This window comes from Lepisosteus platostomus, chromosome 8 (genome assembly GCF_059453375.1).
Source record: "Lepisosteus platostomus isolate fLepPlt1 chromosome 8, fLepPlt1.hap1, whole genome shotgun sequence".
Classification (NCBI taxonomy): domain Eukaryota; kingdom Metazoa; phylum Chordata; class Actinopteri; order Semionotiformes; family Lepisosteidae; genus Lepisosteus; species Lepisosteus platostomus.
In genome coordinates, this window is record NC_142618.1 from 26,502,852 (window position 1) to 26,522,143 (window position 19,292).

General features: G+C 36.3%; 1 protein-coding gene across 1 annotated transcript in view; it reads right to left on the reverse strand.

The window, feature by feature from the left end:
• Nucleotides 1–19,292, reverse strand: part of LOC148657141 (vasoactive intestinal polypeptide receptor-like) — a 102,070-nt gene that overhangs the window by 57,173 nt on the left and 25,605 nt on the right. The window contains exon 3 of the mRNA XM_088643011.1: nucleotides 16,170–16,277. Coding sequence (XP_088499137.1) covers nucleotides 16,170–16,277 — 108 coding nt within the window. The remainder of the gene's footprint in view (nucleotides 1–16,169; nucleotides 16,278–19,292) is intronic.

Genomic DNA, 19,292 nt, shown 5'->3' on the forward strand with positions numbered 1-19,292 from the left:
TTACTGTATGTGCTATTTCTTGAATATACTGTACTACTGTACCTTTTAAATATAGACCACTAAGGGCATGTTGTTTGTAGAACTGTGGAATTGTAGGTGAGTGTGACTTGGCAGTCATAACAGTTACTTCAAATAATAAAAGATAACAAGGTTACAAATTAAAGCTGTAGCAAATAAGGAAATGACCTTTACACCTTTTTAATAACAGCTACTACAAATGTATTACTATGTTACATTGTTTGTGAAAATTGTCACACTGAATCAGTATTATTCCTTATCTTCCATTTAATCTTACACTTAACTTCCTGGATCTTAATTTTAAAGTTTACACATTATTACTTTGATTTGTAGAATTTCATATTCAGAGTTAGTTGTTTCCATTCGCAAATTGGTTATTCTGTTTATTGTTTTTTTCAAACTGATAGTTAGGATGTCTCTTTCTTCCTACTGTATATGATCTGAAAAATCTTCACAGGAAAAATTAATGCAATTTAGCATTTATCAAAACTATTGCTGGTAAAATCACATAACTGGTATATGGAGAAGGTAACTCAAGATAAAAGCTCCAGATCACCCATCAATGCACTCATTGTTTGTATTCTTTCTGTTTTTTGTTTACCATCACAAAGTAATGAAAAAACACTATTTTCTTACTTAAAAAGCCATTTAAAAAATGACTGTCCCAAACTAGCAAACATGGTACTCTACTCACACAGTCAATTGAACCAGGTGGTGATTTTTAAAACTAAGATTACGGTTGTAATCTAACTAATCTCACAAAAAGGGGATGTCAGCTCTCAACAATTGACCTCATAACTTGACTTTTTGGGTGAAAAAAGGAAAAGAATGAACCACAGGAAAACTGGTCATTCAGGAAGACTACTTCCATATCACATTCGCATAGTGGGTCTTCTACAAGTGCTAAGCAAGACTATTCAGTCAGGAGGTGAAAAGAGCTAACATAATTTGTCAACTGCACTTCCAGAGGCTGCATCAAACTCCAAGTGTTTATTGTCACACTTCTCTGCCACACAAATAGGCAAATCAATTCTGAAAAAACAGGGATTCTGGCTGCTTTTATTATGCTATACTGTGGTTCTACAGATGTTGGGGCGAAAATAGAAGGACTTTTTCCATTTACATTTAACTCTTAGAGCTGGGTTAGTCAAACTGCAAAAAAACAAAACAATTAGAGCTCCAAATTAAAGATCTTATATAGAGTTATAGAGATAGAACAGAGATCAAAGTGTTACTTATTATTAAAAAAAAAACATTTGTATGATTTACATACTGTAAATCAGTCAGACCAAACACCAGAGCCAAAAAGAAAAAGAATCCTATCTAGAGGTTCGACTAAGGAGCTGTGTTTGCGTGCAAGCTGCAAAGCAGTGAGCAAAAGTTAATTCCATGCTCAGCAATAAAAAGAAAGAAGAAAAAAGCAGCATTTCAACAAAGCAGCACATTTTCATCTTTCTTTTTACTTTTCAGAGTAAAATTAATCTTCACTTAATCCTCTATCAATATTACCTTAATTATAGAGAATGACAAAGCTCTAATTTGTCATTCAACCCACCTGGATATACTGTTCCAAAGTGATAAATCAAATAAGCCTCACTTTTAAGAAGTAAAAGATCAATGTCATCACATCTATGGGAAGTTTAATACCAATACTTTTTAGCATGGAAACATACTGATTGCACTCATTAAAATGTCTTCCTACAGATGATTAAGGGTCTTCTATACAAATGACTCACCTGTCCTCATTTTCAGTGGTCTTTAAGTTATATCTACACACTCAAAACAACAAGGGCATTTTAGGAGACATATCACCTGAAACATAGCATAAGTATTTATCTTGTTGTCTGAGAGATCTCCCATGTGAACATGTTGAACTTGAACTTGAACTTGAACTTTATTGCCATATGTAACCGGTACTGGTACAATGGAATTCTTACTTACAGAAAGTCTCTCGATTGTAAAACAAGTGTAAAAAACAAGACAAAGTGCAAACAGTGCATCAAGACAATGTACAAACAAACAATAGACAATGTGCAAGTAAACATGTAGACAGTTTGAATGTAAACAATACAGACGTGTAAACAATGACTGGAGATGTGCAATAGATAAGAAATCATAAAGAGGTAGATGGTGATGGTGAAGGTGTGGTCCGAGGGGGATGGCTAAATGTGTTTGCCAGTCTCACTGCTTGTGGATAGAAGCTATTGAAGAATCTAGGGGTAAGTGTCCGTATGCTCTTATATCTCTTGCCTGAGGGCAGTGGGGTGAAGAGCTCATGCCCAGGGTGGTGACTGTCCTCTGTGATGGCCAGAATTCTACCACGGCAGCGGTCCTCATAGAGCTGTTTAATCTCTGTGAAACCGCAGCCGATGATCTTCTGGGCCATATTGACCATTCTCTGCAGTGCCTTTCTTTCTCGCGAAGAGGTGTTGCCATACCACACGGTGATCCCGTTGGTGAGGACGCTCTCGATGGTGCAGCAGTAGAAGTTCACCAACACATGTATTGGCATCCCCCATCGCTTGAGGCACCTCAAGAAATAAAGGCGCTGCTGAGCCTTCTTCATGATAGAGTCAGTGTTCACAGTCCAGGTTAGATCTTTAGAGATGTGAATTCCCAAAAACCTAAAGCTGGTGACTGTTTCCACTTCCGTTCCATCAATACTGAGTGGGCTGTGAGTGTATGGCCTGTGTCTCCGAAAGTCCACTATTAGCTCTTTCGTTTTCTTTATGTTCAAGTCCAGGTTATTGCTATGACTCCACCTAAGCAGCTGTACAACTTCATTCCTGTAAGTGGACTCGTCATCATCACTGGTCAGTCCTATTATAGTGGTGTCATCGGCAAACTTAATGATGCGGTTGTTGCTGTGTCTTGCTGTGCAGTCGTGAGTAAATAGGGAGTACAACCTTGGACTCAGACAGCAGCCTTGTGGGGTTCCAGTGCTCAGGGTGAGTGGTGTTGATGTTTTATTGCCTATCTGCACCACATGTGGTCTCTCGATAAGAAAGTCCAGCAGCCAGTTGCAGACAGAGTTGCACAGACCTAATCCCCTGAGCTTTGTCACCAGTTGACTGGGTATTATGGAATTGAATGCTGAACTGTAGTCCACAAACAGCATTCTCACATACGAGTTCTTAGTGTCCAGGTGTTCATAGGCTGTATGCAGAGCCAGGGAGACAGCATCATCCACTGATCTGTTGTTCTGGTAGGCGAACTGCAAGGGGTCCAGGGACTCTGTGATGGAGGAGTTGATGTGTGACAACACCAGCTTCTCCAGGCATTTCATCACCACAGATGTTAATGCTACTGGGCGGTAATCATTCACTTTTGTCTTTTTGGGGGTTGGAACAATAGTGTTTTTTTTAAAGCAGGTGAGGACCATGGACTGTGACAGGGAGGAGTTAAAGATGTCCGTAAACACTGTGGTCAGCTGGGCTGCACATGTCCTCAGGACGCGAGGTGGTATCCCATCAGGCCCTGCAGCCTTACGGATTTTCACCCTTCTCAGAGTCTTCTGCACGTCCTGCTCTGAGAGTTTCAGAACAAACTCGCCCTGCACACTTGGGGTCTTCTCAGCATTGCCCGTGTTCAGAGCATCAAAGCGGGCATAGAAGTGGTTCAGCTCATCAGGCAGGGATGCGTTGTTCGTGTCAATCTCGTGTTCATTAGTACCCATTGTTCGTCAGGCAGGGATGCGTTGTTCGTGTCAATCTCGTGTTCATTAGTACCCATTTGTAATAAGTACTTAATTTATCTGTTATTGCATAAATAACATACCGTACAGTAGGTGCTACAGATCATTTCAAGTACTAAGAAATTACATGACATCCTAATACTTTATATAAACCTTTCTACTGGACTTTAGAACCCAATGCAACTATATATGTGTGTATGATGAAATGGTGTCAGTAGATTCTTTACAAACTAAGGCATACAGGACTGAAATGTACTGTAATAACACAAAAATATAAAGAATCTTTCTTCATATTTTTACAGTGGAGCGATATTACACAACAAGGTTCAAAACCATAAAGAATTGGACAGGAAAATATCAGACACTGCAGTTATTTAGAACTTGTTCAAGGTAGCTTGATACTACCAAAATTTCTATTTATGGTCTACTGACAACAAATAGGTAATACTAATACTTCTCTTCAAACCCTTTAATTAATTTATTCACACTAATTTTCTATTTCTATCACAGATGTTTTTTGTGGAAAGTGGCATCTCATCATATCATTCAGTTCTTAATGAAGCAGAAATACATCTTCATACAAAACAATGTAACTATTTACAACCCACAGAAAGGGACTTTCTCAATGGAATTTTCTTTTATGGTTAGTTTTGAGAGAACCACTCTCAGAATTGTAAAAGTTCAAATCAGAAGGATCTGAATTTTTTTTTATCTTGGTATTTGTCAGTTATTTAATGTCACAGATCTTACATTAACTGTTATTTGCTGCATACAGTGATTACAGTGATTACACCATACACTGCTACTATTGCTACTTATTTTATAAACCAAACAATTATCTAGTAACGGAAAACTCTACTCTTAGTGCATCAAGGAAGTTAAAATACATTAACGCTTAGTTTTTGGTATGTTTAAATTTCTCTTAAGACTTTTGGGTGAGGCCAGATAAATATTTGCATGGTATCCATGGAAAAGCTGGGACAAACCCCTTTCTTCAAGTCATACTATGAATAAAGTTCAGGGAAGTTATTTATATTAGTCACACATAGAGGCAATTAAGAGTAGGAAGTGGGATTTTCTTGCAAGAAAATATTTGTATCACCAATTTAGGAAATTTAGAAATGAAAGATTTCTCATTGATCTTAAATACCTTACCAATGTTATACTCATGGTACACTCTTCATACTGTATGTTTATAGCATGTTGAATGTTTAAATCCAGCTGCAATGTACAAATACTGAAATGTGTTATTAGGCTCCAAGAACATTAATCTAACAGGAAACAATATTTTTTTTAACATAATGTTTACAGCAGAGTCCTGGGTGTCAAACTACTATTCATAAAACGGACCGACAGAAAAATGCTGATGATAAACACATCTTATTGGACAGCTTCTGAGGTCAAGTCTAAACAAGATACAGTAGCAACCACGATTAAAATATAGATGTCAGAATTTTATTCTGAAAAAGATCCTTGTCTGCAAAATGCTAAGATAAGCAACATGAGAAATGTCACAGATAGTTTATTTCACTACTGTTACAAACCTCACGGTTCCAAAACTAACTACATAATTCTATATGTGATAGGTGACAATACTGTATAGATCTTGAAAATAACTGTGCTTTTGTATTGTAAGTACAGGAGCTTATGTTTTTTCAAGAACAATAAGACAAGTTAGCAAAATAATTATTTCAGTGAGCAGGCAGCTGTTTGAAAATCTTTGTTACATTCTTTTTGCCTGCTCCTTTCTATTCATTTCAGATATATTTTGATTTTTGATATATATGCATATTAGATATTGTTATGTCCCAGTGTGTGGTCTGTGTGTTTTTTTTATGTTCCACACTGCTGCCCTTGATTGTTCTCCCTCCCCTGTTGGTCCATCATTACACCACAGTTCCGTATGACATCATTATCAATTAGTTTCTCAGCCAATCAGACTGCATCTTATTCAGCATATAACATGGAGGTTCCGTTTGGTTTTGCTTTGCTTCGTTTCGCTTTGGTTATCGCTTCGTTTCGCTTTTGCTTCGGCTTTGTTGGTTTGTTTTGTTCTGTGTGTGTGTATTTTCGTATAGCTTCGGCTTTGTTGTTTTGTTGGTTTCTGTTTGTTTCTTTGTACTTTCGTTTGTTTGTGTTTATCCTTGTTTTGCCATAACCTTGCCCTACCATGTTATGTGTTCAACTTTTGTGTTCCTTTGTACCCTGTTCCTGTTGATTAATCTCATTTTCCCTTATTTGTATTCCTAGTTCACTTGTGTTTTGTGTGAACTTTTGTGTATAAGGTTAGTTTAGGTTGTTGGGTACAGATGCAGCCATTCAAAGTGAGCGGTACAGACACGTACCGCAGGTAAGATGACACGCGATACCGTGGTGCGTGATTGGTTGACCGACAGGGGCACTCGTGGTCCGTTGGTCTGTCGTAGAAAGACTTACTGTAAACGCCTTTACTGTGCCCGTTGTAGATATTGAATTTTACCACTGAAGGGAAATCTTAGTAGGTGAGCATAAAAAGAGCATACTGTAACGCGTGTGAAGGCCATAAACGATATTAATTTTGGAACGTAAACATACAGTATATAGCTGGTCTTGGTACTTTAAAGAAAAAAATACACACCAGTATTCCATTTCTCCCTAAACATTGTAAGCTTCGAAGTCTATAACTAACTTGATACCGGAGTCAACAAACATACTTTTAGAATTTGATTAAAAGGGAATATAATATGGAATCGCGTATCTAAAGAATTTAATAACGGTATGATTATATCCGTGTACTGCGGCAGGACTGTGTAAGGCTGTTTCGCTTGCCTGATCATGTGAGCTGTCTTGTAGCCTACTGGTCTAGGTGCGTGACTACCAACTGGCAGGTTGTGTGTTCGAATCCAGCTGGTGCTGGACTTTTCTTTTAACAAACATTTCTTTGAAAAAATAGGTAAGCGATATTATGGACAATCAATTGACTTTTATATTTCAAAATATCGCAACATGATCGATATTTGCGATATTTTGAATATATCTTCCCTTCTGACAGCGGTTCCTGCTTCTATTGTGTGTGTGTGTGCAACAGTAAATTTTTATAGAGAAATGGAGGCTGGACAGTATGCGTTACAATATAAACATTTATATTGATTTAAATCTTGTTCTGATTTAAATCGCAAACGCGTGTTTAATTATTTGTTTTTTAATCATGATCAGGCTAATGCATTTCTACATTTTCTGTATGAACCAGCTTAGAGGTTCATACAGAAAGACAGCTTGTGTTTAAATTGAGTGTAAGGTAATTTATGCTTCTAAAGTCATGGTCAGTATTGTTGTACTGTGCTGTACTGTGTCACATTATTTTATAGCGTTTTTATTGCGTTATTAAATCCGGTGGCGCTGTGTTAGTTTCCTGACTCACATTATTTAAACTGCGACACTGATCATTCATCTCTAAATAAACTTTATTTTATATAGCGTTTTAAGCGAATAGGTAATTAGATTGCTCATAAACCTAATCACTTTTTCTACATAAACACAGCGTGATTGCTCTCTGAAAATGCTTTTCCTTTATTTTTAAAGTAGGCTCAGATTTCAACTATAGATCGTATTATTATAAACTTTCTTGGAAAAATGTATTTTATGTAAACCATGTTTGCTATTAATTCATTTAGGGCTTAAATACGTTCATTGTCTTCTAATCGAGTCGAGTTGACATTGGAAGCCTGCCACACCCGGACCGTTAAACCAACGCATTAGCACGTCATAGCCCATTGAGCCAGTATTGGCTTTAGTATCCCCCCCTTCTCCCCTCAATTCAATTCAATTCAAGGTGTTTTATTTGCATGACAGATGGGTACAAGCAGTGTTGGGTACTGTATGTATATTGTAACACTTACGGCAGACAGGCACTGTGTAGGAGCCGACGCACCAGAGCAGCGCCTGCAATTTTTATATTTATAACTTAGTTTTTAAAATTAGTCAAGCAATACGAAGCATCTCCTTTTACTTAGTGCCTGAGCATACTGCAACGCGTGTGAAGCCCATAAACGATATTAATTTTGGAACTTAAACATACAGTATATGGCTGGTCTCAGTACTTTAAAGAAAACATACACACCAGTATTCCATTTCTCCCTAAACATTTTAAGCATCGAAGTCTTTAACTAACGCGATACCGGAGTCAACAAGCATACTTTTAGAATTTGATTAAAAGGGAATATAATATGGAATCGCGTATCTCCAGAATTTAAAGACCAGACAATCGCAAACTCGTTTTCAATAAAATTATTTTATTCATTCAGCAGTTTGTGAGAGGGACATCCAGCAGGGAGAGACACACACACCGGTTTTCATTGACAAAATTGTTTTTTTTTCAATTCCTCTTGTCTAACAGGAATGTTTTGTTTGTGGACAGACTGTTAGACAAGAGGAAAAGACCGCCTCCTCCTACGAAGCATTTCGTTGATCCGATCACGAATTCTTTTCCAGTCGTACGCAGCAAGGGTTGAGAATCTCCGATTCACCATCGTACTAATGGTTTCCCGGAGATTGGGTTAAAACAAAACAAAAAACATACTAACAACTGTGCCATCCTACTCCTTAGTTAATACATTTTATTATTCATAAACAGTTAACATTGTTAGCAAAATATTTTGAATTATATTTAACCCTATTTTTTCTTTAGTTTTGTATTTAACTTATTATATAATAGTCAGACTTAATGTATATTAATGTATATTTGAACAATGAAAATATATTTTTACAAGATTTTACATTAAGCACTTAAAATTAATATGGTTAATAATAGTAAACTGTAACATGCTGTAACAAGATCGGTTACAAGAAGAAAATGCTTTCAGAGAAAATGTTTCAACCAAACCTGTTCCCACACACCCCGCCCCCACTACCATTAGAATATACACAAACATTTTAGCGTTTCATTCTGAGCAGAAGACCCTCACACCTGAAGAGTGCTGGCTGTGACGAATTAAACCGGTTTTACAGGTTTCAATCACAGACCATGTGACATGGGACTCAGTAAACTACAGTAACACCGTATTTGATAACGCTTTAAAAACGCTATAAAATAATGTGACTTGGCACAGAACAAGTTTACAACACAGTACAAAGATTAATGCTGACCATGACATAAATTGCCTTACACTCAATTTAAACACAAGCTGTCTTTAGCCCTCTAAGCTGGTTCATACAGAAATGTAGAGATCTAGGCTCAGAACACACAGCTTCATTAGCGAATACATATGCAGGACAACTAGAGAAGACGTTTTACAGAGGATGGATTTTTAGAAACATCCCATCAGACATCCCATCATATTCACAACGTGAAATCTAGAAAATAATATTACGTAACCAAAATCCGCAATATGGAAACAGAACCTGTGTAATTGTTGATAGATGATGTACTCGTAACATTTTTTCAAGACGAACTACAACATTTAAAAAATGACTTGTATGTACTTGATATCTCTAATCAATCCACGGGTCCCAGCACAAAATGAAAGTAAAACGCATACCGTTTCTCGCTTCTTATTGCTCAAAAGTAATTTGACCATATGAAATGCATAATATAAACCTAGAAACATATACGTGAGCAGTACTTAAGCACTGTAGTATCGGTGTTAAGACATACCTCTCAAATACTGTAAATCAAGTTAAAAATATCTCAAGACCGATTCTGGTCGTAATGAAACCATGCAAGGGAGTTTTTATGTCCGTTGCAGTTCTTTTGCAACATGAATATAATTATATCGTTATTAATTTCTTGAGATACGCGATTCCATATTATATTCCCTTTTAATCAAATTCTAAAAGTATGCTTGTTGACTCCGGTATCACGTTAAAGACTTCGAAGCTTACAATGTTTAGGTAGAAATGGAATACCGGTGTGTATTTTTTTCTTTAAAGTACCGAGACCAGCCATATACTGTATGTTTATGTTAAGATTTCCCTTCAGTGGTAAAATTAGATATGAATATTCAATACTTAAACGGGCACAGTTAAGACATTAAATATACATATACATATTGTATACAGTACAGTTTGCATACGGTAATATGTTTATGTTACGCGATTAAAAAATAAATAAATAAAACTGGAAGGTCCAGCACCACCATTATGTTTATATGGTTGTTTTTGTTGGTTGGTTGTTATTATGGTTATTAATAATACGATCTATAGTTGAAATCTGAGCCTAAATAAAAAGAAAAAGCAAGTGATTAGGTTTATGAGCAATCTAATTACTTATTCATTTAAAACGCTATATAAAATAAAGTTTATTATTAATTTGCTGGACAGAGCGGTGAACATTATTATGCATAAGACAAAGATAACGATCCTGATCAGTTTAGAAATCTGTGTACGCTGTAAGATTTTTACTTCTTAAACTTTTAAAATACACGTTTTGAATAGAAAGAAATCCTCTTCCTGGTAGTGTGTATAGCACGCCAGCACGTCTTTTTTCTCCAATCAGAGGGGTGTCAGATAGTGTCAGCCAATCACCATTCTGCGTTGGGTAGCAACGGGTGACTGTTCTCAGGCGGAAGATGTAAACAGCTTAATGTTCGTGTTAAATAATTTTTTTTAATTCAATTAAACGGGCACAGTTAAGACATCAAATATACATATACATACTGTTTACAGTACAGTTTGCATACGGTAATATGTTTATGTTACGCGATTAAAAAATAAATAAATAAAAATGAAAAGTCCAACACCAGCTGGATTCGAACACACAACCAGCCAGTTGGTAGTCACGCACCTAGACCAGTAGGCTACAAGACAGCTCGCATGATCAGGTAGGCGAAACAGCCTTACACAGTCCTGCCGCAGTACACGGATATAATCATACCGTTATTAAATTCTTTAGATACGCGATTCCATATTATATTCCCTTTTAATCAAATTCTAAAAGTATGCTTGTTGACTCCGGTATCACGTTAGTTAAAGACTTCGAAGCTTACAATGTTTAGGGAGAAATGGAATACTGGTGTGTATTTTTTTCTTTAAAGTACCGAGACCAGCCATATACTGTATGTTTACGTTCCAAAATTAATATCGTTTATGGCCTTCACACGCGTTACAGTATGCTCCTATTCTTTTTATGCTCAGCTACTAAGATTTCCCTTCAGTGGTAAAATTCAATATCTACAACGGGCACAGTAAAGGCGTTTACAGTAAGTCTTTCTACGACAGACCAACGGACCACGAGTGCCCCTGTCGGTCAACCAATCACGCACCGCGGTATTGCGTGTCATCTTACCTGCGGTATCTGTACTGCGGTGTCTGTACCGCGCACTTTGAATGGCTGCATCTGTACACTCTGACAGTTCATCCTGCTACCAAACATTAAATAAAACAAATCTTAAGATTTCTATATTTATGTCTTTATTTAGTGGTTTCATTCGAAGCTTACAATGTTTAGGGAGAAATGGAATACTGGTGTGTATTTTTTTCTTTAAAGTACCGAGATCAGCCATATACTGTATGTTTATGTTAAGATTTCCCTTCAGTGGTAAAATTAGATATGAATATTCAATACTTAAACGGGCACAGTTAAGACATTAAATATACATATACATATTGTATACAGTACAGTTTGCATACGGTAATATGTTTATGTTACGCGATTAAAAAATAAATAAATAAAACTGGAAGGTCCAGCACCACCATTATGTTTATATGGTTGTTTTTGTTGGTTGGTTGTTATTATGGTTATTAATAATACGATCTATAGTTGAAATCTGAGCCTAAATAAAAAGAAAAAGCAAATGATTAGGTTTATGAGCAATCTAATTACTTATTCGTTTAAAACGCTATATAAAATAAAGTTTATTATTAATTTGCTGGACAGAGCGGTGAACATTATTATGCATAAGACAAAGATAACGATCCTGATCAGTTTAGAAATCTGTGTACGCTGTAAGGTTTTTACTTCTTAAACTTTTAAAATACACGTTTTGAATAGAAAGAAATCCTCTTCCTGGTATAGCACACCAGCACGTCTTTTTTCTCCAATCAGAGGGGTGTCAGATGGTGTCAGCCAATCACCATTCTGCGTTGGGTAGCAACGGGTGACTGTTCTCAGGCGGAAGATGTAAACAGCTTAATGTTCGTGTTAAATAATTTTTTTTTTAATTCAATTAAACGGGCACAGTTAAGACATTAAATATACATATACATACTGTATACAGTACAGTTTGCATACGGTAATATGTTTATGTTACGCGATTAAAAAATAAATAAATAAAAATGAAAAGTCCAGCACCAGCTGGATTCGAACACACAACCTGCCAGTTGGTAGTCACGCACCTAGACCAGTAGGCTACAAGACAGCTCGCATGATCAGGTAGGCGAAACAGCCCTACACAGCTCTGCCGCAGTACACGGATATAATCATACCGTTATTAAATTCTTGAGATACGCGATTCCATATTATATTCCCTTTTAATCAAATTCTAAAAGTATGCTTGTTGACGTATCCGGTATCACGTTAGTTAAAGACTTCGAAGCTTACAACGTTTAGGGAGAAATGGAATACCGGTGTGTATTTTTCCTTGTGATATTTTAAGCTCTAGTTGAATGATAGGTGTCGCATTTTAAATCATTCTCGTAGCTAGAAATTATGAAACGCCCTGTTAAAAGCAAGGAAGTTTTTATGCCCCGTTGAAGTAAAACAAAATGCCTGACAAAGTATGGCTTGGACAGATTCCAAGTGCTTGTACAAATGTGCTAAAGAAATTATACTTTGAGTATACAGCTTGTCCAAAGTCATCCATTATTAATACTATTAGTAATATCTTCAGTAAAGGCTTTGATGCATAAATATTTCTGATAAAGGTAGGTTGTGTACTTTTGTCCAACTGAGCAATCTTGCTTTCATAAAATATACCAACATTTGAATGACTGATGATTAACATGCTGTAATACACAGTTCAAAATTAAAGGCTCGAATGCTGTACATGAGAGGTTAAGCTCCCCCTGGCGGTTTTACAAGGCGACGCCGGATAGCTAGTCACGTGACACACGTGATACCGCGTGATACCCCGGTGGGCGTGTCGCGGTATGCCGTGAAATACCTCACCCATTTTGAATGGCTGCATCTGTACATTCTACACACTTAGTTGACTTTGTATTAGTAACACTAGTTTAGTACGGGTGAGTGCCGTTTGTCTTGTATGGTTTTGGGTAGTCAGTGGAGGTTAGCTAGGATGTTGAAGACGCCGAAGACCGTGTGTTTCAGGTTTTCTTTTGTAGTCAGGTTAGCTTTCCCTCACTTTCCTGGCCAGCTCCATTTTGTTTGTTATTTTCTTTTCTTTGGCACCACTTTAGTTCCTTAACCCTGTGTGCTATCAAGTCTTACCAGTCACTTATTCAACTTAAAATAATCACTTTTGCACCCACCTTTGTTATCACGCTTCCTAGTCCCTCACCAGAACCCACCTGCTTCCAAAAGAATTATCCTAAATGTTACACCCCTTTACCCCTAGACACTTGGGGTCGTAACAGATATATTTACAACACACATTTATGTTTCCATTAGAGGTGGCACGGTAGCACAGTGATCAACATTGTTACATCACAGCACTGGGTTTCTGGGTTCAATTACTGTGATGCTATTTGCATGGTGTTTACATGTGCTCTACTTGTTTATGTGGGTTTCTTCCAGAAACTCCAGTGTTCTCCCAGTCCAAAGACACTGTGGTAGGTTGATTGGCTTTGAGAAAATTGGCCCTGGTATGAGTGTGTGCGTGTTTGTGATTGCAATGGACTGGCATCCCGTACGGATATTTCCAGTAAAAATGTTGGACTCGATAATCTTGCATGTAATGTTAATTATATGTTCCGGCATGACTGTATACTACCTACAGTGCCTTGCGAAAGTATTCGGCCCCCTTGAACTTTTCAACCTTTTGCCACATTTCAGGCTTCAAACATAAAGATATAAATTTTTTATTTTATGTGAAGAATCACCAACAAGTGGGACACAATTGTGAAGTGGAACGAAATCTATTGGATTTTTGAAACTTTTTTAACTAATAAAAAAATGAAAAGTGGGGCGTGCAAAATTATTCGGCCCCTTTACTTTCAGTGCAGCAAACTCACTCCAGAAGTTCAGCGAGGATCTCTGAATGATCCAATGTTGTCCTAAATGACTGATGGTGATAAATAGAATCCACCTGTGTGTAATCAAGTCTCTGTATAAATGCACCTGCTCTGTGATAGTCTCAAGGTTCTGTTGAAAGCGCAGAGAGCATCATGAAGACCAAGGAACACACCAGGCAGGTCCGTAATACTGTTGTGGAGAAGTTTAAAGCCGGATTTGGATACAAAAAGATTTCCCAAGCTTCAAACATCCCAAGGAGCACTGTGCAAGCGATCATCTTGAAATGGAAGGAGTATCAGACCACTGCAAATCTACCAAGACCTGGCCGTCCCTCTAAACTTTCAGCTCAGACAAGGAGAAGACTGATCAGAGATGCAGCCAAGAGGCCCATGATCACTCTGGATGAACTGCAGAGAACTACAGCTGAGGTGGGAGAGTCTGTCCATAGGACAACAATCAGTCTTACACTGCACAAATCTGGCCTTTATGGAAGAGTGGCAAGAAGAAAGCCATTTCTCAAAGATATCCATAAAAAGTCTCGTCTAAAGTTTGCCACAAGCCACCTGGGAGACACCCCAAACATGTGGAAGAAGGTGCTCTGGTCAGATGAAACCAAAATCGAACTTTTTGGCCACAATGCAAAACGATATGTTTGGCGTAAAAGCAACACAGCTCATCACCCTCAACACACCATCCCCACTGTCAAACATGGTGGTGGCAGCATCATGGTTTGGGCCTGCTTTTCTTCAGCAGGGACAGGGAAGATGGTTAAAATTGAGGGGAAGATGGATGCAGCCAAATACAGGACCATTCTGGATGAAAACCTGTTGGAGTCTGCAAAAGACCTGAAACTGGGACGGAGATTTATCTTCCAACAAGACAATGATCCCAAACATACAGCAAAATCTACAAAGGAATGGTTCACAAATAAACGTATCAAGGTGTTTGAATGGCCAAGTCAAAGTCCAGACCTGAATCCAATCGAGAATCTGTGGAAAGAGCTGAAAACTGCTGTTCACAAACGCTCTCCATCCAACCTCACTGAGCTCGAGCTGTTTTGCAAGGAAGAATGGGCAAGAATTTCAGTCTCTCGATGTGCAAAACTGATAGAGACATACCCCAAGCGACTTGCAGCTGTAATCGCAGCAAAAGGTGGCTCTACAAAGTATTAACGCAAGGGGGCCGAATAATTTTGCACGCCCCACTTTTCATTTTTTTATTAGTTAAAAAAGTTTCAAAAATCCAATAGATTTCGTTCCACTTCACAATTGTGTCCCACTTGTTGGTGATTCTTCACATAAAATAAAAAATTTATATCTTTATGTTTGAAGCCTGAAATGTGGCAAAAGGTTGAAAAGTTCAAGGGGGCCGAATACTTTCGCAAGGCACTGTATTTTTGATAAATAACATACTGTATGTACACATGTAGCTTCTTGCTAGATTATGACAAGGAAATTCTAACATTGTATTAATTTCCACTTTATGAAGCTTTGTTCTTGGCTTTTTATACACAAAATAATTCCAATCACTTACAGAAAAGCTCTGAAGTATGAGTCTACTGAATTTTGACTAACAGAGTTCTGGTTAAAAGATTTTCTTGTGGCAACTAATGCTCTAATGGACTCAGACGTTGTAGTGGCAAATGTGTACAGTAAAAACTACTGTATATGACACTATACTTATCTATAATTAACTTATTATCTTAGAAACATTTGCTTTTCATCACAGATAAATTATGACTATCAATATTATTATTTGGATAATTTTAAAAGAATCTGATTAACTACAAAACCCAGAGTACCTGCTGAGTACTTTTATGAACTGACACCCAATATACCTAGATGTGGAATAGGAGTGTAAAGCACACTAATAACATGATACTGTAGTTTGTTAGACCTCAATCAGAAAATAACAAACCAACATACCAATGAAGGAAACAAGATTGTGCCCCTTGTGTACATATTAGGCAATTTCATATGTGTTTTGGGGAGTGTCCACAATAGGTAATATTTTGAAAAAAAATTGCAGCTTGTGGTTAAAGTTTGGACATAGGTTTCCACTTTTCTAATTAGGGATATTCCTTGGTCTCACCACGTACTCTTGCTAAATGATAATTGGCTTCTCAAAGCAGCAGAAAGGGATATGGTTGGCTGGTCTCACTATAGCTAATAGTATGGTATGTTGGTGCAGCATTGATATCCCCTGCATTCCTTTTCCTGGCATCACTGCACCCTGTCCTGTCTCGGTATTATTTATTTTTAGTTCTCCACGAAATATTTGCTGACACCCTTAGTAGATTTAAAGGTTAACAAGTCTCTAAGCAATTATAAAAATAAGTAACAGCTTAATTACCTGTTACATTAGAGAAAAAACTGAAGTATGTGGGGCACTGCACTGTGACCACTTCTCCAATGCTTGCTGAGGGCCAGCAGGTAATGTTATCCCACAATGTTCGGCAGCCTAAAAAGAAAGTAAGCAAAATATGAGAGACATCTCAGCTGAAGCCTAGGTAATTCTTAAAATGGAGGCAGGTAGTCATACTGGCATAATGACACACAGTGAAATAAATTTAATGAGACACAAAAAACACCTTCAACATTTAACTTCTCATGACATGGAAAATAAATTCTTAATGCACTAAAAATATGATTCACAGTCACTGCATTTCCAGTAAACGACTTCAGTTTCCTATTAACTATGTCATCCATTTGCCAGTAGTACTGTGAGTTGGATCCAAGTTACTTACCAGAAGATAAACATTTTAACATTCATCATATATTTTATTCCTTTCTAAATGTTTTTTATATTTTTTCATACATTTTATTTTCAATTAGGAAAAAACCTCTAATCATTACGGTTTTGAAGAGTTGTACTACTGCATTGATTTTAAAAGTCAAGTTCTGTTAGCTTCACAAAAGCCCTACTGTGTGCATATTTTACACTGATGTAGATTGAATAATAATGAAATTAGCACATGTGACCCCATTCCAGCCCTTCTAAAAAAAATGTAAAATAATTCACATGACAATCAGTTTTGTGAAGAGGATTCAGATTAAAAATCAGTTTTTAATTCCTTTAATTCAAGATGTAATATATCAGTTTGTTTTATCGTATAACACAAGCTATATTGCTTACTTTAAATATTACAAATATGACAGCATATTTAAAACAACACAATTGACATATATTATTAATGATATATATTTCAAACTCCCAAGTCTGTATTATTACCTCCAAAGAGTTTGTTTTCCAAAATCTTTTCTTTAATATTACTTTTTACGTTATCTGCTGTATTTATTACTTTAGTTATTAGAGTCAATAATTTAAGCATTGTCTGAAGCATGTGATGGCATAAGAAGCTTACACAGTACATACAATTGTTTCAGTTTTAGTACAGAGTAAAGAAAAATAACAACTGCAGGGCAAACAGTTAATTTCCAGTTCTACAGCTAAGGATACAATTGAACTACAGTATTTTACTGTTTGTGATGGGGACAAAAGATTAAGACAAAATTGGGATATTCTGGTTTTACTGGGAGGTCTGGTATTTATTGATGAATCTCTGGAGAGAACAAGATTGTATATATTCATACTAAAACAGCAACATTTGTAGTATTTATATGTTGTATTTTCTTGTTTTCAAATCTGACTAGTAGTTATGAGATTTCAATTTTTAAGATTTAATTCAGAATGTTCACAATAAAGTTCTAAGTACAGTTATTTTACTAATTGTATTTGCTGCTGGAAGTTATTATCATTGTGAATGTCATGTCATGTAGAATAACTGCAGGCTTTGTAAACAACAAAATTACAATATGTAAAACAATGGAATTTGTATACTGTAGCAGTATAGTTAAAGTAATGATTGATATCTTATTAACTAATATTTTTTACTATAAATAAATTAACTATAATTTTTTTACTTTTAAAATAAATAATGTAAATCATGTAACCAGGGAATTATATTTTTTATTTTTTTGTCCTAAAACTGGATTCTTATACCCTGAATTAAAATGTTATAATGCGAGTGATAATTTTAAAACTTGGTAAAACAAAAATGAACATCAATATTCTTTATTCTTAAAAAGGGTGCTAAAAGGGCACAGTGTCATCATGTTTCAGATTTTCATTATCTTTTTCTTTTGAAAGAGTTTGCAAATCAAAATAGGATAATATAATTCTGGAACCAGAAACTTTCACTATGCTTTTTACATCATTTTAAAAATAAATAGACTATGGCAGACAATTCTGTTTTTGTTTGTTAATATTACATAATATATCTACATTCTACTTTTATTTTAGGTAATTTGGCAGCAAAGTTATTCCTGTTCCTTTTAAAATTTGTTTTTATAGCCTTACACCTGGGATAGCATATATATAAGAACGGGATATTGTAATCTTAGGATACCACTGTTGCCATATTCAATTAGGTTAGGTTTTCAACAACTGCCCTTTAATGTATTAAACATAAAATAAATCCCAGAGGGTGGTGTAGTACATTTCACATAAAATTGCAATAATTTTTAACTGCCTTAGTAAGGATGGGAAAATACACTTTAGTATTAAAATATTCCAGAAAGCCCTGCAGCTCAAAAAATGATACATAAAGTAAAGCACAAATTCAATAAAATCACAGCACGAGTACAATTCCTGTGGAGCTTGCATGATATGTTATATGCATTTAAAACACTTTTTTGACAGGCATTAAGAAAGTTATGTTTAAGACATAATGCAGTTTTCCACATGTTACTTTTTTCTCTTTCTTGACACCAAATCCTTATATGCAATATTCTTGTAATTCACCATTTCTATTACATGACAATTACCAAATAACAAACAAAACAGATACCAGCTATCAAAAGTCTGACACCAAGAGATTGTTTTCTTCTTTTTTAACTTTTAGTTTTTACAACTTTTAAGAGGTGTCTCTGCATGGATCTACAGTACTGTGCTCAGACATATGTTATGTTGAAATAAAAACATTGTAGAGTTTAGATGCTCAATTAAAGTTATCTCTTAATAGAATGGACAACTAATTTTATTGTTCCAGGCTGAGATAGATGACAATGGAGGTCTCTAAGAATTTAGACACAATGGGTAATACCTAACTAGTGTCAATATTTCCACTTGCTAGAGCTTCAAAGCCAATGGCGGGTTTGGTGAGATTTACAGGGTCCAGATACTGTGATCAAAACATTCAAAATTGGTTTACTTTAGTTATTTTAGTTGTGGCTATATGATTAAGTGTCAACCAACAGTCCAGAAACACAGGATATAAAATCAGATCAGGGATTTTTAGAATAGGGAGATACAGTATGCTCTTTATTTTTTCTTCCTTGTTCCCTCCCATTGTCTGCACATGTTCCCTATTCCCGCTCCCCCTTAAAAGCCAGACGCGGACCTCACTCCTGGTTCCTCATTGATTTCCGCATCATGAGAGCCCGGGGTCCTGCCGCGTCTGGCTCCGTTATGGTT